General features: G+C 38.2%; 1 protein-coding gene across 2 annotated transcripts in view; it reads left to right on the top strand.

Annotated features, from left to right (window-relative positions):
* Window positions 1-23,994, top strand: part of mark1 (MAP/microtubule affinity-regulating kinase 1) — a 59,561-nt gene that overhangs the window by 13,265 nt on the left and 22,302 nt on the right. For both annotated transcript variants that reach the window (XM_079889666.1, XM_079889667.1), the window contains exons 2-12: window positions 3,863-4,066; window positions 6,851-6,904; window positions 14,744-14,792; window positions 16,766-16,831; window positions 16,920-16,990; window positions 19,423-19,479; window positions 20,064-20,300; window positions 20,377-20,496; window positions 21,576-21,675; window positions 21,765-21,877; window positions 22,213-22,366. In XM_079889666.1, coding sequence (XP_079745792.1) covers window positions 3,863-4,066; window positions 6,851-6,904; window positions 14,744-14,792; window positions 16,766-16,831; window positions 16,920-16,990; window positions 19,423-19,479; window positions 20,064-20,300; window positions 20,377-20,496; window positions 21,576-21,675; window positions 21,765-21,877; window positions 22,213-22,366 — 1,225 coding nt within the window. The remainder of the gene's footprint in view (window positions 1-3,862; window positions 4,067-6,850; window positions 6,905-14,743; window positions 14,793-16,765; window positions 16,832-16,919; window positions 16,991-19,422; window positions 19,480-20,063; window positions 20,301-20,376; window positions 20,497-21,575; window positions 21,676-21,764; window positions 21,878-22,212; window positions 22,367-23,994) is intronic.

The raw sequence follows: 23,994 nt of genomic DNA, 5'->3' as shown, positions 1-23,994 counted from the left end.
AAAAAATATGTTTACAGCCTGGTACAAAAAGTGGTTTTGGTCTATATAACTAATTTTGCCCTTCATGACGACTGTGAGGGGGATGAATTCTTTTATAACTCATCCGTTTAAATTATATTAAGTCTTAAAGTTCTGCATAATTAAGGGCGTGGCCACTTGAGTGACAGGTGGATTGTTGCTGCTTCACTACTAGCCGTTTGTCTGCCGTCTGTTAGCGGCACGTCACCTCAGCTAATCCGCCTTTTTGCCCACTTTCGTTTATCGGGGAGTGACGCTGCCAAGATGGCGACGGCCGGCTCCGCCCACTTTGGGCTTAAAAAATGCTCTTCAGAAAGCATCCATACGTCATATTTTTTTACAGTCTACGGTTTAAACCAAGCTCATGTTCGTCTGCCTCCACTTCTGAGGGCCACGCCCACATCTCAACATATAACCTAGTCCCGCCCTAATGCAGTCTTACTGTTGCTGAATTGCGGGATTTGCTTGATATTAAAAAGTTAAACGAAAATTCTGTACTCGATTAGTTTTTTTATTACTGATTTTTAATATGTTTTTAATAATTGTTTGTGGATTTTTTATTAGTTAGCCTAATATGAGTTTTTGCTGTGGTATCGAAATTGGTTTTGTGAAATTTGACTGGCATCTAAAATGTTTAAGCGATGAATTATGAGATACATCTTCTCTGTTTCAGCATATTAACAACAACATACTTTAAAGTCAAATGTATATATATTGCGCTTTTCACAATACACTTTTCAAATCAGCTTTACAGAAAACACAGGACGTTAATGTTCATCTTAATACCTTCAAAGTTGCATTTAGCTTTGAGAGGGGGACAGTAATATAGTTTACATTTTAAAGTACTCTATTTCATATGGTCTTTGTTAAAGTTCTTCAACTGGTTAGACTTCCCATTATTTGGCTATTTTGGATTTTGATGACTTTCAGGTCAGGATATAATACAATATGTAGCGGATATTAGCTCATTGTAGGTTTCATCCAGCGATAGTGTGGAAGTAGTGGTTTCTGAGGCTTTGACGGACTAGCGTGTGTCTGGATACTTGAGCCGAAATAAAGTAAAGAGCATTGAAGAGTTTAGACACACACACAAAATAATTCCAATAGTAAAGATTCAACGTTAACTAATGCACTGTACAATATTTACTGTACATTGAAGATGTAATGAGGACTTGTTTGTTAGTATATCAGCTGCATGGTTTGAAGAGTCATTTGATATTGTGTTTTGTAAAAATAACCAATGAAATATCTTTAACTGTCTTATATTTATTTATTTATTTTTAAATGATGTCAATCTGACTGTACATTATCTCTTAATGTTCACAATGGGTTTTGTTTCTCATGAAGTCTGTATATTCAGAGGAGTTTTTCACGACAGCATGTGAAGGAAGAGTTTGTGCCCTTACATCTGATTTTAATGTGAGCAGGTCTTGATTTTCCTTAGTTCTTATTTTATTGATTGTTTTATTGGAGATGGGAAGTGATTTTCTACAAGGCCTTTCCATTCTTATGTAGCTTAACCAATCATATAGCTTCATGACGTTGAAACAGAGGGCTTTTATGATGGCCGAATCATATCAGATTTCCTCGGGTAGACACAGTCTCAGGTAATGAAGCTTCGCTCGTATGGACCCGGCGCTGGTAATGGATTCTGGTGTAAGTGCTCTCTGTGGTTTGGGATGAAGGTCTTCCACTTTATCCAGGAGCTTCTTTATATGTCTGATATAGATCTCTGCTGTGGTCTAGCTGAAGTTAACTAGCTGCCGCGCTTATTTCGTCATGTTGATGTTGCTGTTTGACTGAGCTCAAAGAGTCAGTAACAGAACCAGGGAATTAACAGCATGAAAGTGGCTGTGAAACGGAAGTTGCGCTTGTCTTTTCTTCCCTATTGTGATGAATATCTGAGTGAAACGGCCTTATGAATAAGAACAAATGTGGGCGGGGCTTGATTTTGTCTGTGTGGAATTGATTGGATGGTTGTGGTTTGCTATTGGTTAGATCTCATGTGAGTGACAGGTTATAGCCCCGCCCTCGTCATCAGAGAAGAGAAGAGCTGTCAAATTTGATTTCATGGTGACTTTAAGAATTCAGATGTGTTCATATAGGATCAATTGTTTTAGTGTGTGTGTGTGTGTGTGTGTGTGTGTGTGTGTGTGTGTGTGTGTGTGTTCAAAAACAGCTGGCCGGAGTGCCACGAAATGAAAAAGAATTCAGGCGTCTCGATTGATACACTTTTAAAAGTTAAACAATATTTGACTCGATGTGTTATCTTTAAAAACTGCTCAAAGTGTGAGGCGCTGAAAAGAAATGGGGACAGCATAACAGCCAAAAACATCTCTCTGAATGTGTACAGATTCCTACAAATTAAGTGTTTTACTTGTAAGTATCTTTTTTTTTTTGTAGAATGTTTTTTGAAGATTGTGAGTGAATTGCAAAAGTCCTGGGATGATAGCACGTGGTACAATTTTCTGAAACAATAGGTGTTGGTGAAAGTTACTTTTAAAAGTAATGCATCACAACATTGCGATACTCCCTAAAAAAGTAACTAATGCTGTTACTTAGTTACTTTTTATGGAAAGTAGTGTTTTGTGATACTTTTGCTTTACTTTTTCTCATCTGGGCAGGGCTTGCTTGTTGTTTTTTTTAATAACAATAAAGTTCTGTTTTTGACAAATGTAAAGGCCCAATGAAATGCTCAGGCTGACGGAAATGCAGATACACTCCTGTACAGTAGAGGGCGCCGCTCAGACAAACCAGGAGAAGAAACACTTAGAAAACACTTACTTCAGAAAATAATAAATGAATAAATAAAAAAACATCAGTGTGATGTTTATCTAAAGTAGCCTAATTTTTGTATGGTTGAATTGTATAATCAAAGGTCAGAAGCAAAGACATTGGTTAATAAAGTAAGATTAAATACATAAAGTATTTAACATTTATTTATTGCAGGATTGCGTTAAACTCGTCAAACATTTCTTGGAAAGATTTAAAGATGGTTTTAGAAGAACATGGAAACTTATGAGGATTTTTAACCAAAAAAAAAGCGTATTTCATGTTTTTTATTTTAAAAATATAAAAGAAATGACTAAATTAAAGTTATTTTACAAATAAATAATAAATATATTTGGAATAAAGATAATATATTATGTAAAGATACTAAACTATGAAAGTGCAATACAGTTTTACAATAATATAACAATAATTTTACTGGGAAAAATAACATAAATGGGTTTTTTTTCTCAGCCATAATTTGATGTATGACTTCTACTCATAGTTATTTTGGTTATTTTCGTCCATAAACTCAAAACCAAAGCAAAAAAATAAATAAAACAAAAGTCTGTATATATAATCAACTAAATAAATTAACCAAACACCCCATAGTGTCCAGAAAGAAGTCGGCTGAAGCCACTGCTCAGTATTACACCTGCACTTCTCACAATTTCAAAATGGATGTTCATTCAGTCTCTCAGTAACTCATTAATTATTAATTATTAATTTATCCACCTGATAAGCATCTCAAAAACAGAATATGGCCATTCAACAATATCTTATCAACAGCTCCGCAATAAATTATTCATTCAACAAAATTCAAAGAATATAAGCTTCCTTTAAGCACTTTTACGTTTCCGATTCACGTCGTCATCAGTGTCGTAACAGACAACAGCACGCCTGTGTATTGAATACAAAAATAATATTTACACTTATGTTTGATTCACTGACCGTGTGTAAATATTTATCGGCGAAAAAGCTGTAAAATCTGCATTTTCATTTCATCTGTCAAATTTATTTTTCACTTTTTTTCCACATGTACTTTGTATTGAACACCCTGTCCTTCCTCTTCCAGCACACGTCTGTCGACGGCTATGCGGACACACCAGCCCCCCCCACCAAATCAGCGAGCCGCCAGAGCCTCCCGCGCTGCAGGAACTCGGTGGCGTCCATCACGGACGAGCAGCCTCACATCGGGAACTACAGACTGCTCAAAACCATCGGCAAAGGGAACTTTGCTAAAGTCAAACTAGCCCGCCATGTTTTAACAGGAAGAGAGGTGAGCGGATCCAGATGTGTAGATGCATATTGTGCTTTTAGGTAGTGTGTAAGCTTTAAGGGGTCATCGGATGCCCATTTTCCACAAGTCGGTATGATTCGTTAGGGTGTTCATGTAAAGTTTGTAACATACTTTGGTTAAAATTCCTCAATGGTTGTGTAAAACCACACCCTTTACCTCCTCAAAAACAGCTCTGCTCACAGCGACCCGTCTCTTTAAATGATAATGAGCAACTGCTCACCACACCCCCCTCTTCCATGGGGGGTGTCGATTGGCTGAGGGCAGAAATATGCTAATACGGGACAGTCCGTCAGCGGTCGTGGGCGGAGCATGAGCATTATGACATTGATTATGGCTTGATTATTGAGAGTGTTTAGACTTTTTGAGGATTAAATAAAATGAGTGAATGGATTTTTTTCATTGTATGGTGGTTGTGTCCACACACTGCAAAGACACATTTCTATGCAAACACCATATAAAAGTGTATTTTGCATCCGATGACCCCTTTAACTTAAACTTAACTGTTGCCATGCATTGTGGTGCACTTTCCATCTGATTCTGTACAGGAACCGCCCTCTTAAACCCTAATTATACTTCAGCCGTCCGTTCTGGGATGGTGCGTGTGACGTAATGTTCGTCATCCGGAGGGTGTGTGGACGTCCGCGTGTAGCCCAGTGTAGTGTGTCGGTGCAGACACATACAACAGTGCATGTGGAAGGTCAATGTTAAAGGCCCACTGAAGTGCCTTGGAACGTGCAGCTTTGTTTGATGCGTTTGTGATTTCCACTGAACAGGAAGCTGAGGCGGGACATATTGAGTGGCTCCTCCCCCTTTTCAAACAGCCAATAGCGTTTAGTTCCCCTCACAGACTACAGTCGTACTTGACAGCACATGCTTGAGCGCTGATGATACGCTGGATTCAATAGTAGAGGTGTGAATGAATTCTAGCCATTTCATTCTTAATCAACGTTCAGTTGGAAAACCGGATAAAACTCGTGCGTTTGAGCAACTGAACACACACTCCCACACCCATATTGCTCTGTGACGTATCAACGCTCGCTTTGGCCAGGTGGTGTTTATAGCACAGGGGGCGGAGCTTTAGATCCTAGAGAGCATTTGATTGGACAGAAGTAGTGGTCGACCGATATATCGCCAAGGCCGAAAAACTTATCGGCCGATGCCGATATTTCAAAAATGCCAAATATCGGCCGATAAGTTTTTCTGATTGGCCGATGTGTTGGAAGCGGGACTTTTATTTTGACGGCGCTCCGGACTTTTATTTTGACGCGCTCACTCACATTCTCCGTCTTCATTAGTTTACGATCTCTGTCAGTCATATCTAATACTTTGTTAGACAGAACTGGTAAAGAAAGAAAGTAAATGGTAATTTATGCGAAGTAAGTAAAGTAAAGCGTTTGCTTTTATATTATTTGTAACAGAAAAGGCAAACAATCAGGCTAAAATACTTTCTCATTTGCCGTCAACATTCAGCAAATGCGCATCTACGTCATTTAAACATATCTCTGAATATCTAATAAACATTTAATTTCACAAACCTTGCAGATTTAATTGAATCCAACTGTGATATCTTGTGAAGTGTGCATTACTGTCTACGAGTGACGGTTGGTCCGTGATTAAATGCGAACAGAAGATCAGCTTCACAGGAGACGCGATCAAAAATCCTTCATTTTAAAATATGCTGATATATAACCAGTTGCCAACTGTGTCATATTCATATCGTTTTCACTGTGCTGTATGTAAAATTAGCATTACCTTGTCTTTATTTGAAAAAATATGATTACCAGCAAGAAAATAAACCAGATTACTGAGTGCCCTGTTACAGTGTTTACATTCTTTTTATTCACATATTCATATATTTCTAAACAATTACTTTGTGAAAAATACTGTAATAGGATTGCAAATTTAAGAAGTTGCCATTCTAAAGTATAAAAGCATGTTTATTTTAAAAATTTGTTTTATAATTTATTTATAATTTATTAAATATTGATTAAAATAAATATATATAAAAATATCGGCTTTATATCGGCCATCGGCCACCCTGCTCTCTAAGATATCGGCATCGGCATCGGCATCGGCCATCAAAAAACCAATATCGGTCGACCACTAGACAGAAGATGTGATGAGAAGCTGAAGTCCGCGATGATGTCATAAAAATCCACGTTTTTTTAAACGCCATGAGCGTAACGAGGCGCTGAGCGTCTTTTTCACGCTGAAGCGCTGAGCCCGGCGTTTCTTAACGGTTGCCGAGAGTTGAAGAATGCTCAACTGTGGGTGAAACGCAGCGCTCATCACTGGCACTTTTTACCCAATCACAGTGGAGGAGGGGCGGGGCTAATACCACACCGACCAACCGCCACATTCTGCTTGGACAACGTCAACAGATGACAAGCATAATAACGGGACGAAATCATTTAAAACAAGAGCCAGAGAAAATTTAAACATTTAAAGCGCCAACCACAGTTTGTTTTTTTACATGACGATTGTGTGTGGGGTAAATCTGAAATAGATGTTGCACTTCTAACATACCAGTTATTTCACAAAATAAATCACATTATATTAGTCCTGTTGAACTCTTGACCCCTGTGAAGCTGCCCTCAGTTGTCCCTCGTTCAGGGAAGATGAAGAGATGCTTTAGCTCTAAACAAGGACACTCATCTAGTGCTCTGAAGCTCGGAGAGATGATGACAGACTTTAGATATATAGGCTTTATATGGGAATCTATCAATATAAACATTTGACAGTAACACTGTGTTTGTCTTTCAGGTAGCGGTGAAGATCATTGATAAAACACAGCTGAACCCCACAAGTCTACAAAAGGTGAGACTTCAATGCTTGTTTTCTGACATGTTCTTCTGTGACTTTCATCCAGTTGCTATCAAGTATTTCAAAGGTTAATTAAGATTTTGAAAGTAATTAATAGACTGAAAGGTTAATTGCCTGGGATGGAGAATTATAATTTAAATACAGGCGAGACGGTCCCCGTGAACGTTTGTATGGTAATTATATCAATCATATGGATATATCGGTTTGACATCACTAACTTCGTTCTGTGCGTTTTGTGTGCAATATGCATTTGACCATAAGTGATGGTACACTTGAGCAGGATATGATCTCACTGCTGAACTCAAACCTGAGAGGACGCTTTACTGGACGGAGAATCTGGATCAGGGTTTATCAAGTCCAGTCCTGGAGAGTTGAGCTTCAACACCAATCCTGGGCACAGCTAACATGTTTTATGTTAACATGTTGATGGATGGATGGATTGATGGATTGATGGATTGATGGATTGATGGATTGATTGATGGATAAGATAGACAGACAGACAGACAGACGGATAGATGGATGGATGGATGGATGAATGGGTGGATGGATGGATGGATGGATAGATAGATAGATAGATAGATAGATAGATAGATAGATAGATAGATAGACACATAGATAGATAGATAGATAGATAGATAGATAGACACATAGATAGATAGATAGATAGATAGATAGATAGATAGATAGATAGATGGATAGATTGGATGGATGGATGGATGGATGTGTGGATAAGATAGACAGACAGACGAATAGATAGAAAGAAAGATAGATAGTTTGACAGACAGATAGACAGTTATATAGAGAGATAGAGAGATAGATAAGATAGACGGATGGATGGAGAGATAGACGGATGGATGGATAGATAGACGGATGGATAGATAGATAGATAGATAGATAAAGATAGATAGATGGATAGATAGATAGATAGATAGATAAAGATAGATAGATAGATAGATAGATAGATAGATAGATAGATAGATAGATCAGATAGACGGATGGATGGAGAGATAGACGGATGGATGGATAGATAGACGGATGGATAGATAGATAGATAGATAAAGATAGATAGATAGATAGATAGATAGATAGATAGATAAAGATAGATAGATAGATAGATAGATAGATAGACGGATAGATTGGATGGATGGATGGATGGATGGATGGATGGATGGATGGATGGATAAGATAGACAGACAGACGAATAGATAGATAGATAGTTTGACAGACAGACAGATATATAGAGAGATAGAGAGATAGATAGATGGATGGATGGATGGATGGATGGATAAGATAGACAGACAGACGAATAGATAGATAGTTTGACAGACAGATAGACAGTTATATAGAGAGATAGAGAGATAGATCAGATAGACGGATGGATGGAGAGATAGACGGATGGATGGATAGATAGACGGATGGATAGATAGATAGATAGATAAAGATAGATAGATAGATAGATAGATAGATAGATAGATAGATAAAGATAGATAGATAGATAGATAGATAGATAGATAGACGGATAGATTGGATGGATGGATGGATGGATGGATGGATAAGATAGACAGACAGACGAATAGATAGATAGATAGTTTGACAGACAGACAGATATATAGAGAGATAGAGAGATAGATAGATGGATGGAGAGATAGATAGATGGATGGAGAGATGGGTGGATAGATAGATAGATAGATAGATAGATAGATAGATAGATAGATAGATAGATAGATAGATAGATAGATAGATATATATTAGGGGTGTAACGGTACACAAAAATCACGGTTCGGTACATACCTCGGTTTTAAAGTCACGGTTCGGTTTATTTTCGGTACAGTAAGGGAAAGAAATGCAAACATTAAACTGCAGGTTGTTTATTACTATAAACTTTTTTTTAACAATTTGTTTACACTTTTTTAAACACTTTTTAATAAAATATAATAAAATAGATATAAAATAAAAAAAAAAGAATAAGAAATAAAATACTGCTGCAAAGTTCTCCACTAAATAAAATACTCTCAGTCTCAAACCAATATCACATAATAAGATATAATGAAAAATATAAATAAATAACTATGATTACAGTGCAGCATTACCAATCCCAGCTTGTAGGCCTGCTCATATTTAAAAATTAAGGCTGGGAATCGATAAAAAAAAAAAAGAACTAATTAATTGCACAATTTGCTGTAATTAATTGCAATTCCTCCAAGCTTGTAATCATCAATAATTAAACTTATAATCACCTAATTAAATGAAACACGGGGAAAAAAGGAACAGAAAATAGCCCTATATTAAAATAATATTAAACATAAATATATCAATGTATTATTATTTTTCAATAATCAATCAACATAATCAATTTAAGAATTTTTTTTTTTTTCACTTTTTTAATAATTATCAAAATAAAATATAGTCCAAAGCTATTATTACCAGAGCTTGTGATCAGAGCAGGTCATTTTACCATTTTTGCCAGCATAACTAAACCAGCTCAGCAAACAGAAGTCTACTACTGAGAAATTTCACCTGTTTTGGGTGTTTTGAGTGTTTGGGCCGTTAACGACAGAGCAGAACGCGCAGCGCAAACACGGACTCGAACATTGAGCAGAGAGCGCAGCGGGCCGACACACACACACACACACACACACACACACACACACACACACACACGAAACGGAGAGTGCGGCGGCGCACACGGAGCGGAAAAGCTTTTTTTCGCCCTGCAGTCTATTTTATTGGTTTAGGTTACAGTGACGACGGATAAAACACTGGTAAAACATTAGAATCAGCTGCAGGGCGGGATTTGCGCTGAACGCGGAGACTTCCGCCACTTAATATGTTCGTGTAGAAACACGAAAATGTACCTATGTTCCGCACACAAAATATTGCATGCAGTCATTCGGTACACACGTGCACCGAACCGAAAGCCCTGTACCGAAACGGTTCGGTACGAATACACGTACCGTTACACCCCTAATAGATAGATAGATAGATAGATAGATAGATGCTTTACCTCTCCAATTCATCCCAGTGGAGATTCCCGAATGCGTCCTGGAGCGCTGAGATCAGCCGGTCTCCACTTCATGCACTTTATGAAAGACAGCATTAAATGGCACTTTGTCAAGCGTAGATTTCTTTCCTTCCTCGAGGCGTTTCTATCCGAGCGAGTTACATCAGAGAGTTATATCCCCTTTCGTCTTTTTCTTTTGTTTAATAACCAACGTCACAGAATCACACTATTCCTATTGCTTGATTTAGCAGCGCGACTGAGTGTGTGTCTTTTAAAGCTGCGGTGTGTGATCCCTGCGCCTGAAGCGGTGGCTCGCCGCAAGATGACCTGAAATCAGTCAAAATAAGAGACTCTCAACAACTGTAGAAGAAGAAGAACCGGAATTCTGGGAGAAATCCTGGATACATGAGGAAAAGTCGTAGATCATGTGATGCGATTCGTATGAGATGCTCGGAAAAGTCATGAAAAAAAAAAAAGGTAGAATTGAGTAAAAATAGATATTTTCTGAATCCTTATCCAGTAAATCATGATCAACTAGGAAAAACTCCCAACAACTTGGAGTCAAAAATGTTGATCCAAAAAAAAAAATTCTAATACGTTTCCTAAAAATTCCCCTCATCTCCCATTGTTCGGTAGGAGCGTTCGAGGGTCATGAGCGAGTCTTAAACGAGTTCCCTAAGGATTTCAGAGATGTGGTCTTTAACGATCCGGGATCAGATGGTCACGCATGGCCAAACGACTTCCGTTCAGTGACCTTTCCCTCGACCAGCATCCTCTCGCATTGATCAGTCGGATCCTCCTTCCTGCAAGGCCGTCGGGATCATGCTTTTCATGCGTCGAGACTTTGGTCAATGTGTTTTATCAATGTTCCAGTAGTTTAATTTCTGTACAGTCAATTATAATCTCATTTGAATATGTTAATGAGGCCCCTCCTCCCTGGTTTGATTGATGTGCAACATTAGCGTCGCTTGAACAGATGGACAGTGAAACCTACACTGATCTCACTCGCCTCAAGATTAATGACTGCACACACACACACACACACACACACACACTGTGTCATAGCTTGTCTGTAAATACAGTTGCCCCCCCCCCTCCCCCAACATGATCAACACAATCAGCGCTTATTCACCTATTTGTCAAAAAAAAAAGTACAAGTCGGTTTCCTAAACATCCCGCGTCCTCCATTGTTCAGGAAGAGCACATTTAGAAATTCCAAGTGAGTCTTAATGAAATTCCCTAAGGATTTGGGAGGTGTGTGTTAAAATCAGGAGAAGTCACTTTACAACATCATTCGTCATGAGCGAGTGTGTGTTCAACCTCCGTGAGTGACAGGGAACTGCTGTGATGACGTGTGTGTAAATCGGGATTGGGAAGCGCACACACACACACACACACACACACACACACTACAGGAAGTGACACGCTTGTCAGTGTCAGAGAGGAATGTTGCTGTGTCTGTTTTTAGAAATGTCTCTGTAAAAATAGAAGCTCTGCTGATTGTTTACCACAGCCGACTGCCAAGAACAAACACACTTGCTCTTTTATTCCTCCTCGATTTCCCTTTTTCTGCCTTCACTGTTTTTGTGCCTTTTCAAAGGACAGGAAGGACACGCTCATCGAGACAGATAGAGGTCAGAGGTCACATGAGAAGAGATCGCTCACAAACCTCATGATATATGGGTCATCAATTTTATAAATCTCACTAGATTATGTGCACTTTATCAAATGCTATAATCAATTCAAACTAAAACTATTGTGAAAGACTGTGAGGTATTCGTTTACTATTTGCATACTATTCTCATTATGCAAATTAGCAGAGGGACTTTATTTAGGTTTGCAAAAGGCCTTGACATTTTTTCTTCTTTTTTTTTCAACAAATTGTCAAAGGAAGTTTCAAAAATGCTCATTATCATAATCAAAAAAATATGAGATTTTTTTTTACATTTTACATATGTTTTACAGTTTTTAACTGTAAGATTTAGAAATGACTGGAAACAAATCCTTATTTATATGATTTGTTATTTTATAGCAATTAAAGAAAGAAAGACAGATAAAGGAAAACTGTTTCAAGTAACATAATTGGAATACTAAAACGGTAAAATTAATTCGGGACCAAAATGGTCATTTGTAATTATTTGTACAAATATGTTATCTATAATCAATAACACGATGAATAAGGGTTGATAATTCAGCTTGATGAATGCACTCAACATTACAATTACTGTAAAAATGGAGAAAATAAGATCATTTACTGGACTTTTATATTAGATAATAGTCTATATCTACATTTATAATAGTTCTCATTAAAAAAAAAACATGGGATTTTTGGATTACAAATAGAATGCAAATAGTACAAATCGAAAATGACGAATATTAGTAATAAAATCTCGTCAAAACTTTTTAATTATTATAGAGTTTGACTTTTAAATAAATTTACGGTAACACTTTAGTTTAGGATCCAGTTCTCACTATTAACTAGTTGCTTATTATCATGCATATTACTAGGATATTGTCTGTTTATTAGTACTTTTAAAGCTCATATGCCTTATTCTGCATGATCATATTCTATATCCTTTAATCCACCCAAAACTTAACCTTACTAACTATTAATAAGCAGTAATTAGGAGTTTACTGAGGGAAAATTCATGGTTAATAGTGAGAATTGGAGCCGAATCTAAAGTGGGACCAGATTTATATTTAAGATAACATTGTTGCTGGGTCATATGAGTCTGAATGTTAAACATTAGATGTTTGTCTATGATGTTAATGTTGTGTTAGTGTAACTCTAGAGAGCTGAAACACAGAGGTGTTTTCTAGAGTGACATTCCCACATAGATCTGTGTGTGTTCCCAAAAAACACAGAGCAAACACACTCCTGTGGCGAGAGCAATCGACCCGTCAGTCGGTGTGTCCCTGGCTCTGTCCGGACTGATGTCCATGATGGAGTCGACGGATGAGTCCAGAACATACTCCTGTTTTTCTGCACATTTTGGGATATTGCATAACAAATAGACGACATGCGCATAAACTATGATGGACACACATTTACTAACTCAACAACAACCTCAACCGATATTCTGATTGGATGACTGGACTAACCAGCGGACCAATGGCATCGCAGCATCTCAGGTGTTGGGTTGGTGTTTCTGAATCAGATATTCATTTGCCTTCATATCTTATAAATAGTTTTTTTTGTTTATATTTTGAAGAGATTAATCCGTCGCATCACATCTCGGTCACATGTCTGCAGGTCACGTGCTCCTTCATTCACAGAAAACAAACTCCTGGTGTTGTCACTATATAAAGAGCGCCTGTCTTCAAGAGTATGTGTGTGTGTGTGTGTACGGCAGCTTTTAGTGTGAGAAGAGAAGGATAGAGAGAGTCACACGGGGAAGAAACCGGGAGTAGTGTTTAGGATCCGTCCAGTCGTTTTGGTCGAGAGACACCCACTTACACTGGAAGAGAGAGAGACTGACACGTTAAGCAACCCGCCAGTTCGTGTTGTGTATGTTCACAGCTGGGTGAATATGCAAACCGATATTTCCATAAAGAAGATGTGCTCATGAATATTTGATTTACTTGCTACTAAGTGCTTCAAAAAAACTGTTGAACATGTTTCTGAGTTAGTGCCATGAGCCTTTGGCCAAGTGAGTAGAGCTCCTCCTGAAGTGCTCACTGGAGCATCATTGGACTTTACATGCTACTTTACTACTTGTTCAACTTTATAGCATGTTATTTTTAGGGCTTAAAGAGTCTTAAAATGTATAAAATAGAGTTTTATCAAATTTAAGGGCCTTAAATATCTTAAATGGTGTAAGAAAAATCGGTTACACTTTATTTTAAGGAGTCATTGTTACAGTTATATATGTAAGTACTGAGTAATATTAATCAACTACATGTACTGACTATAGGGTTAGGGTAGGATTAGGCTTTGGTTGAGGGTTAGTTGCATGTAATTATGCATAATTGACTATGATTACTGTGGTAAGTACATGTAACATATGTAACAAGGACACTGTAAAATAAAGTGTTACCGGAAATTCCTTGTTATCATTTTAAGAGGTCTTGAATTTTGGGACGGAAAAAGGTAATCGTGATGATTCATCAACTCTGAAAACATGGTGTAAAAAATATAAAAATGCAATTTTGACTAATGCTTTTTCTTAAAAAATCGTTTAAACGTTGAAATGTGAGGTTTATCATTTTATAAAACTTTTTTTGAACTGTAAAGTTGTTTTTATAGTCATTTTATGGTTTAGTATTGCCATCCCTTGCTTATACAGGATTCATTTTATTTGTGCAGGTCTTAAAAAGCCTTAAATTTGATTTTAAAAACGAGACAAGTTTTTAAAACTGAAAGCTCTTGTGGTGGACAGTAAGGAAGTATTTTACTGTGGTGCTATACTGAAGTATCTGGGAAAGTTTTACTTCACTTTATTCCAAAGCGTAATATTACACTTTTTACTCCACTATATTTCATAAAAACATATTATTATTATTATTATTTTGCTTCGAAATAAAGAAGTCAAGCCCCGCTCCGCTAGATTAGATTCGTGAACACGCTGATTCTCTTCAGTGAACCTGTTGAATCGGTTCGCAAACCGCACTGACAAAGCGATTCACTGAAGTGTTCAATATGAGCCAGAAACAGGGAGATACTCTGAGTTACTAATGCGGAAGTCCAGGGATTATTTACTGCAAAAAATATATTGTACTCTAGTAAGTTTATGTCACTAGCAGAGACTGACTTTTGATATGTGCCCAGGACTGTGTGTTTCCTGCAGAATAGTCCTCTAATCTGATGTCTCTCTCTCTGTCTGTTCACACAGCTCTTTCGGGAAGTGAGGATTATGAAGGTCTTAAATCATCCTAATATAGGTAAGACATCATTCTCAGTTATAGATCACCATACCATATCTTGCATATTCTCTGATGTTTCTGGCATCAAAATCAGGTAATAATGTCAGTCATCATTTGTCCCTTACAATGAAATAAACTGTCTTTTGAAATGGTGACCCCAGTTATGATTGGCTAACATAATTCGAATGCAAAATACTTTAAATGTTTGTTTTTTCTGCCTATGTTACATTAGAAGTATTTAAAGAATCATCTAAAAAATAATATATCACATTGAAGTGAATCGTTTAGGTTGTAAAAATGTTCTTTGCATTGATGTCAACCCAAAGCAGTGTTATTTTAGGAGAATTCATTTACTTTTATGGTATTTATTAATATTTTGGATTAGCTTTCATTTTTCATTTTAGTTTAAGATTGATTTTTTGTGATTTTTTTAATTGTATTGTTTAAAAAAATGATACTTTTTAATAGTTTTAGTTAAAGGGTCAGTTCCCCTGAACATATCAGTTCTGCCATGATTTACTCGCCCTCATGCCACACGACTCTTAGCTCATCTGTGAAACACAAATGAAGATATTTGTTATGAATCTGAGAGATTTCTGTCCCTCCATTGACACTCTATTCACCCAAAACTCAGACGCTTCAAAACATTCATAAAGAGATGGTGAGATGAATCCATATAATCCCAATCTTTTGATTATACACTTTATATGATGAACACATTTAATATAGTCTTTTAGCATATACTCTTGGATTGAACTGCCCGATTCATATGGATTAATAATATTTTCCCTTTACCAATACCACCACTGGTGTGAGGCCCCAGAATGAGCTTCATAACACCTGAAGACCTTCTGACTGGAAGTGATGCTGTAATCCACAGCTCAGTGTCTTCTCCATGACACGGCACTTCCCTCTCTTTCCCTGATAACTGGATTATTCCTCCTCCTAATGGAAGGGAGTCACAGGAGAGTCGTTCAGACTTGAGCACGATTATCTCTGCGATGTCTGACCAGCTCAGCTCTTCTGCTCCTCTCTGAACATCAGCAGAGTGTGTGTGTTCACTGCGCTATCGATCCGCGTGACTGGCTGTTTCTGCCGCCGGCCCGCATGCGCGCCAGCGCCGGCTTCTGATTGGCCGAGACTGAGCTGGATTGTAGATTCATCAAACTAAAAGCTGTGATTACACACCTGTCCCTGCCACTTTCCTAACACACACACAATGCGACTGCATTAGTCAGACGTTATTGGTGTCTGCTCTTCACATCACTATGAAGTGGAAAGAGACGTGTGTGTGACGTCGTGTGTGTCTCCATAACAAGCGCGTCCCTGGCGTGTAGTTTCTCCATGTCAGAGATGAGCTCCTGAGAGAGTTCAAGCACTGATCTGGGGCCAGTGGCACACACTTAGCTAGACTGGGTCTAGTTTGACCAACTAACAGTTTTACAAGAGCTAATCACTCTTACTTTCACAGTTCACATTAGACCAGACTACCTTCTTCTGTTACTGACTTCAGAACGTCATTTTTTATTTTATTTTGAATGTTTTTGATTGGATCCCACAAAGGTGGCGATGTGTGTTTGTTTTGCATGAAGCCTGTGGCGACAACTTAACAGAAAGACACGTAATTTCCAGAATCGCATTCAATAAAGACCACAGATTCAATTTAATTTATGATTTCTTTTCCCCTGGTTTTTATGTATCAAACGTGATACATTATGAAAAATGTTACTTAAAAACATCAACAACATTTCCCAATTGAATAAGTTGGACAGGAAGTGATGTAGATAGTCATTAGCGTAGCGACATGCTAATGCCAAGCTCCTGCGATCATTTTTGAGTTGAGATTATATGAAGGTCATTGAAAATGAATCAGAAATGCTTGTAATGTTTCTAAATGTTCAGACAGAATATTCACATGCAACATCTAAATGAATATTCAGTTGATTTTGAAACGTTTGAGTCTGAAATGTTAATATCTGCCTCTCTTTCAGTTAAGTTATTCGAAGTCATTGAAACAGAGAAGACGCTTTATTTAATAATGGAGTATGCGAGCGGAGGTGAGTTTGATGGACAGGCGGGATACATATTTAATATGACTCGTGTCACACACACACACACATCTCTGAATGTCTCTGTTTATGTCAGGTGAAGTGTTTGACTACTTAGTTGCTCATGGGAGGATGAAGGAGAAGGAGGCCAGAGCAAAGTTTCGGCAGGTGAGACACGGCTCTGTCTTATCATGAGAAAACACTAAAATATGAAAATTACAAGGTATTTTTGTTCAAATAACAGAATTTTTGTAATTATGTCTAAATATTAATAAATATTTGTACGTACAAACTTTTATTTTCATTTTATTTTCCTACACTGACAAGGGTTTGTAAGTAGGGTTGGCATACTACCTTAAAATGGCAAAAGTACATTTACATTTTTGATTTACGTAAAAATATAATAAAGAAATAAAAACTAGTTACATGTACAGGTCAGTATTGGAATAGGTACTAATATATATAATGAATAAGTTTTAGTGTCGAATCAATGGTTACCAGTAAAATTAAAGGGATTTTAGTTAAAGTTACTAGCAACCAAAACTAAGTAAATTAAAAAGTACTAATAACCTTAAAAAAAAATTGTTACTTGTAGTGAAATATTTAAGATATATGCAATATTTTTTGATAACAATATACAATTATCAAGAAAATTTTAATAAAAAGTGTTATTTAACACATCTCTGATTTGAACTTCCAATGATTTTTGTCTTGAATTCGTTCAAATTTCAGTGAATCAGTGTTTTAATGAATAAAAAGTCCAACATGTTAATTTAGCATAATCCACAAATAAATGTGGGTAAATATTGCTGTTTATTAATATGTATTGTTATGTTGGTTTGCATAAGATTAATTAGATTAAGTACATTTATTTTAACAGTATTTATTGTATTTTGATTCTGATTAACAATGGCTATTGGGTTGAAAAGATTATTGCTATATGATGAATCTATTTGAGGAACAGCAAACATGTCTAGAATATCAGATGTAGTATTTGACATTAATGGCATCTTAAAAAAGTAAATACACACTGTTGGTAAGTTGATTAGCTGTAATGATATGTTGAATGAATGTTAGTGGTTCAGTGCTGAACACATGCGCGCCCTCTAGTGGCTCGTCAGGATCAGCTGCTGCTGTGAGGAGAACTGTAAATGAGCGTGAGTGTAATTAAACCCCCTGCTGGCGGCCAATCATTAACTGGCCATTTTCAGTCAGGCTCTGCTCATGAAGCCAAACAAAAGCCCCGGGCGTCAGTCACTGCTTTTCACACACTCACTCTCTCTCTCTCTCTCTCTCTCTCTCTCTCTCTCTCTCACACACACACCTGGATCATTGGGAGTGTTAGGGCGTTGTCACACCTATAGATCGTTTGTTTTGTTCAGAAACAGGGACTTGATTTGTTACAATATTGCATTTTCTTCTTGGTTCGGTTCGCTTTCACACGGCAACCTTTCAAAGCGTTCAAGTCACATGTGAGTGCAACTGTCCTCTAATTGGTCAGCGTTTCCTTTGCGTCATCCATCAAGGTGATTGACAAGTTCGTTCTGCAAGCTTATTGTGGCTTTATTTGTAGCTGTTGAGACACACACAAACACTACACTAATGCAGACGTCATTCCCACTGTTAAATTATATACTCACAGAATCAGACACTAATGCTATTTATTAGCACATTTCCCGTTATGAATTATAATACCATTTGGTTTGTTGGTCCGGTGGGTCGGATTGCTTTCACACCTCAAGCAAACCGTCCCAGAGTTCGTCTGCAATCGGGCCGAGACCGAGCGATTGCTTTGGTGAGGATCCGAGTGGGTTTGCCGTGTTCACATATGCCTAAACGAACCGAACCAAGGGAGAAAACACACCATTTCAGAAACAAACGCTCAGGTGTGAAAGAACCCTTAGTTTCTGAGTCTGACGCAGTTTCTTCATTAGTTCGGTTGGTTCAGGCATAACTCGCTCTGATCCGCACCGCAGTCAATCTGAGATGGAGGCGGTCTCGGCCCTCTTGGAAACGAACTCAGGAGCGGTTCGCTTGTGATGAGCAGTCCGACCCAACGGACCAACAAACTAGGCTGTATCACAATGTATGATGGGTCATTACGTACGTTGTGTTTGTTTCGCTTAATGAATCGTGGGTTGACCTCGATTAAAGACAAAGTGAACTGAAATTTGGTCGGACAAACATTTCAGAACAACTGTCCAAAACACAAATGTACAGACGAAGGCTTAATTCTCACTCAAAATGATAACCACAGCTACGAAGAAAGCCACGATTAGCCGGCGGAGTGGTTGTCTATCCATCCCGCTGAATAAACAGGAGAACTCGACCAATGAGAGGACAGCTTACTCGCTCTTGACTTGTATTTTGGCCCATTTAGAAAAGCTGCCATGTGACCAAACCAGGAAGAAACTGCAACATTGTAACAATTTTAATTCCTGTTTCGGAGCAAAGCAAACGATCTACAGGTGTGAAACTTGTACAATTTAGAGACTTTATCAGCTTTAATTTGCTGATTAAAAGGCCTGGTTTGTGGAATGGCGCATTAATTACCATGTTAATGTGACTTTGTGTGTGTGTGTGTGTGTATGTGACTACAGATCGTGTCCGCAGTGCAATATTGCCACCAGAAGAGAATAGTCCACAGGGATCTCAAGGTGAGACTCACTCAAAGAGGCTTAAGCCTGTGGCGTACATCTGGTCACCGTTAATGATTTGTGTCTCATTGATTGCTAATATGGGACCACAAAACCAGTCACATGGGTCAATTAACATCTGAAATTATATGGGTTAATCTGGGTAATATCTGGGTTTATCTGGGATATTATATGGGTAATATCACATGGGTTTATACATAATCTGAAAGCTGAATAAATAAGCTTTCCATTCATGTAGGGTTTGTTATGATAGGACAAAAGGCAGAGACACAACTATTGAACATCTGGAATCTGAGGGTGAAAAAAAATCTAAACATTGAGAAAATCTCCTTTAAAGTTGTCCATATGTTCACGATTGTGCTGCATTCACTCACAGAAATACATGTTTTATATATTTACGGTAGGAAATGTACTAAATATCTTCATGGAACATGATCTTTACTTAATATCCTCATGATTTTTGGCATAAAAGAAAAATCTATAATTTTGACCCGTACAATGTATTGCGACTCGTGACTGGTTTTGTCATCCAGGGTCACATGTTCGTAAACAATGCTGACCGCTTTGCCACCTCTCTCTGTAAGGCTGAGAACTTGCTGCTAGACGCGGACATGAACATAAAGATCGCAGACTTCGGCTTCAGCAACGAGTTCACGATCGGGAGCAAGCTGGACACGTTCTGCGGCAGTCCTCCGTACGCGGCTCCCGAGCTCTTCCAGGGCAAGAAGTACGACGGGCCCGAGGTGGACGTCTGGAGTCTGGGGGTGATCCTCTACACGCTGGTCAGCGGGTCACTTCCCTTCGACGGACAGAATCTGAAGGTCATTTCCTGTTTCACTCAAGGTCACTCAAGCACACACTGTTCGTCGCCCTAACTCTGCATGTTGGTCCACACAGGAGCTGCGAGAGAGAGTGTTGCGGGGGAAGTATCGTATACCCTTCTACATGTCCACAGACTGTGAAAATCTCCTGAAGAAACTCTTAGTGCTTAATCCAGGCAAACGCGGAAGTCTAGAGGTGAGACGCTTCACACACCCATCTCAGTTTCTGAAAGAAAAACACAAAAGGAGATGTTTTACAGAATGTTCTCACTGCTCTTTACCTCAGACCGTGAACTCAGAAAAGCGTCATTAAAGTTTCGTAAAAGTTGTCCATAAGACTTGTTAAATCCCGAGTCTTATGAATCCTGTGATGGAACTCTCAACTCTCATGCATGCTTGTAAGCGATAAACCTGGCTTGTCACACTTTTATCTTGTTTAGAAATGACTTGAAGTTCAGTAAGCAAACTCTAGATAGCGTAAGCTGACCGGTGTTCGGTCTTGAAGAGTTTCTCGAGACCCTCCACCTCCCCAGCTCCACCTGTCTAAATCTGCTACTGAGATTATAAGCCTTTTTGTGCAGCAGCAGCAGACTAAAATACTACAATTAGGATACTAGATACTAGAACTTTGATACAATACTTTGAACAATTTTACGTTCAGTTCTATTTTTTATACCACAGGGAAACATTGCCACAGCATAAATGGCAAAACATTGAACAATATCTTACTTGTGACCATAGTCAAAGTATTTTCTTATCAACTGAAACTCTTCTGTCTGAGAATGGAAATGCATTATTAATTGAATTATTAATTAATTAATTTATTTATTATGAATACATTGCTATTGTAGTACAACCGCACTGTAAAATAAAACGTTTCATAATAGGTATGTTAATTATTACATTACTTATGGCTTAATTTCATCAATTAATTTCATAGGTTCTTAGTGAAAGCCTAACCTAACCGAGGAAAGTATCAACAAAAAGTGCTGCAAATGAGCTAGAAGCATATATAAAATACTGTGCAGTAATATTAGAACTGTACATTTACAATTACAACATATTTACAACATTAATCATACATAACATACAGTTACAACATTAATCGTAAACCCCGCCTTTCTAATTTTTGCCTTTTTGTAAAAAAAATTTTTTTTAATCAAAGTATGCATTTAAAGTCTTCTGTTCTTTTAGCATCATTACATCAGTGTTAAGATTTAAAAACATGTGATTCCTATGCAAATGTGTAGTTTAACGTCTGCCAATCTCGCGCAGCAAATCATGAAGGACCGCTGGATGAATGTAGGTCACGAGGAAGAGGAGCTAAAGCCGTATACAGAACCTGAGCCCGACTTCAGCGACACCAAACGCATAGGTCTGGACCTTCCCTGGTCTCTGGCTCATACACTACACGGCAAAAACATTTCCTTTAATGCATTAAGATTAACAAGGAATCTCTTCCAGAGCTGATGATCACCATGGGTTTCCCCAAAGACGAGATCACGGACGCATTAGTGGGGCAGAAGTATGACGAGGTCATGGCCACGTATCTTCTGCTGGGCAGGAAACCTCCCGAGGCGAGTCACTTCATACACCCTGAGCATGTGATCTTACCATCACCGAGATATCGCTGCATACTTTATATTTCAAATTAGTTTTAGTTACATATGTAATAATAATGGGTATCACTTGTCCTTGTTACCACAGTAATAACAGTAAATTATGCATAATTACATGCAACTAACCCTCAACCAAACCCTAATCCTACCCTAACCCTATAGTAAGTACATGTAGTTGATTAATATTACTCAGTACTTAAATATATAATTACACTGTAACAATGACACCTTAAAATAAAGTGCAACCTAATAATGTAATAACTGTGAATCTGTGGTTTGTGTGCTCGTGGCAGTTTGAAGGGAGCGATTCGCTGTCCAGCACAAACCTGTGTCAAAGGTCGCGACCCAGCAGTGACCTGAACAACAGCTCCACGCCGTCGCCCGCTCACTCCAAAGTCCAGCGCAGCATCTCTGCCACGCAGAAACAGCGCCGCTTCAGCGACCACGGTACGACACACACGCTCACACTGCGTTATTATAACCTCACTGAAACTCTTAACTCGTTCATCAGAACTCAGCTGCTCACGCCCTCACGTTTAACATACATCAGCTGACATCTCATCACTGGCTCCCGTCTGCCGGCTCATGCTGTCGTCTCCTGGTTTTATATCTGCAACTCTCAATATTAGCTAAAGTTTCCTTGGGTTCTTGAAAGGCGCTATATAAATAAACACACAATCACACGCAGTATGACATCAACGTTGAATTCTGAATGAGAAAGGATTTAGCTAAAATAAAATTAGTTAATTTGCTGATGTATAAACAAAAATAAACTCAGAAACAGTTGTTAGCTCGCTTTAGATGTGAAGTCTACATGAAGAATGTGGCATCCAACACTAGATAAATGTGGCACTCTATCAGGATACAGACTAAATGTGCAAAAAACACAGGTCGTTTGCTACAATTTTATTCCATCAGAAGAAATAAGGGCTAAATATAGGATCAATTATAATGTAGAGGTCATAAAATGTTTGGGAATATACCTGCCAAAAGATACTAACACCCTGTTTGATGTAAATTATAGACATTTAGATAGTAAGCTTCGAGCAGATATCCAGAGGTGGAGTGTTATCCCTTTTTTGGATATTATTAAAATAAATATGCTCCCGAGGCTTTTATATCTTTTTCAGAAACTTCCAGTAAAGGTCTCAGAAAAAAAATGTAAACATTGGGATAAATGGATTACAAGGTTCATTTGGGAAGGTAAAAAATCCAGAATTTGATATAAAACACTCCAGATACCTAAAGAAAGAGGCGGCTTAGCCCTCCCCTCCCTAAAAGACTATTACATAGCTGCCCAGTTAAGAGCCATAGTTTGCTGGTGCAACCCAAGCTATACAGCTAGATGGATACAAATTGAACTTTCCTTTTTCTCTGAAGTACCAATTTACATTTACATTTACATTTTACATTTACATTTAGTCATTTAGCAGACGCTTTTATCCAAATTAGGACTAGATTAAGCGAGTCATCATGAAGAGGCGAAAACAAAAACAACGCAAGAAGTGCTCAAGATACGAAGTTCAGGCATTATTCAGAGTAGCATAAGCCCGATAAGTGAGGTTTTAGAGATAAAGGGAAGGGTTTTTTTGTTTTTTTGTTTTTCTATGCGGTTAAGTGCTCGAAGACGAAACACGAAGAGATGTGTTTTTAGCTGTGCTTTGAATGTTGTCAGGGATTCTGCATTCCGGATGAGGGTGGGGAGAGCGTTCCACCAGCCCGGAACTGTGAATGAGAATGTTCTGGAAAGTGATTTTGTGGCTCTCTGTGATGGAACCACGAGACGTCGCTCGTTGACCGATCGTAGGCTTCTGGTAGGGATGTAGGCTCGTAGGAGTGAGTGAAAGTAGGAGGGAGCTGAGCCTGTGATAGATCTGTAAGCAAGCGTCAATGCCTTGAACTTGATGCGAGCAGCGAGAGGTAGCCAGTGCAGAGAGATGAACAGTGGAGTGACGTGTGCCCTCTTGGGCTCGTTGAAGACAAGACGAGCTGCAGCGTTCTGGATCATCTGTAGAGGTTTAGTTGCACATGATGGAAGTCCGGCCAGAAGAGCATTACAGTAGTCAAGCCTAGAG

Source organism: Squalius cephalus (genome assembly GCF_949319135.1).
Source record: "Squalius cephalus genome assembly, chromosome: 13".
In the NCBI taxonomy this organism is placed as follows: domain Eukaryota; kingdom Metazoa; phylum Chordata; class Actinopteri; order Cypriniformes; family Leuciscidae; genus Squalius; species Squalius cephalus.
Note: the sequence above shows the minus strand (reverse complement) of the source record. Positions and strands in the feature narration are given on the sequence as shown.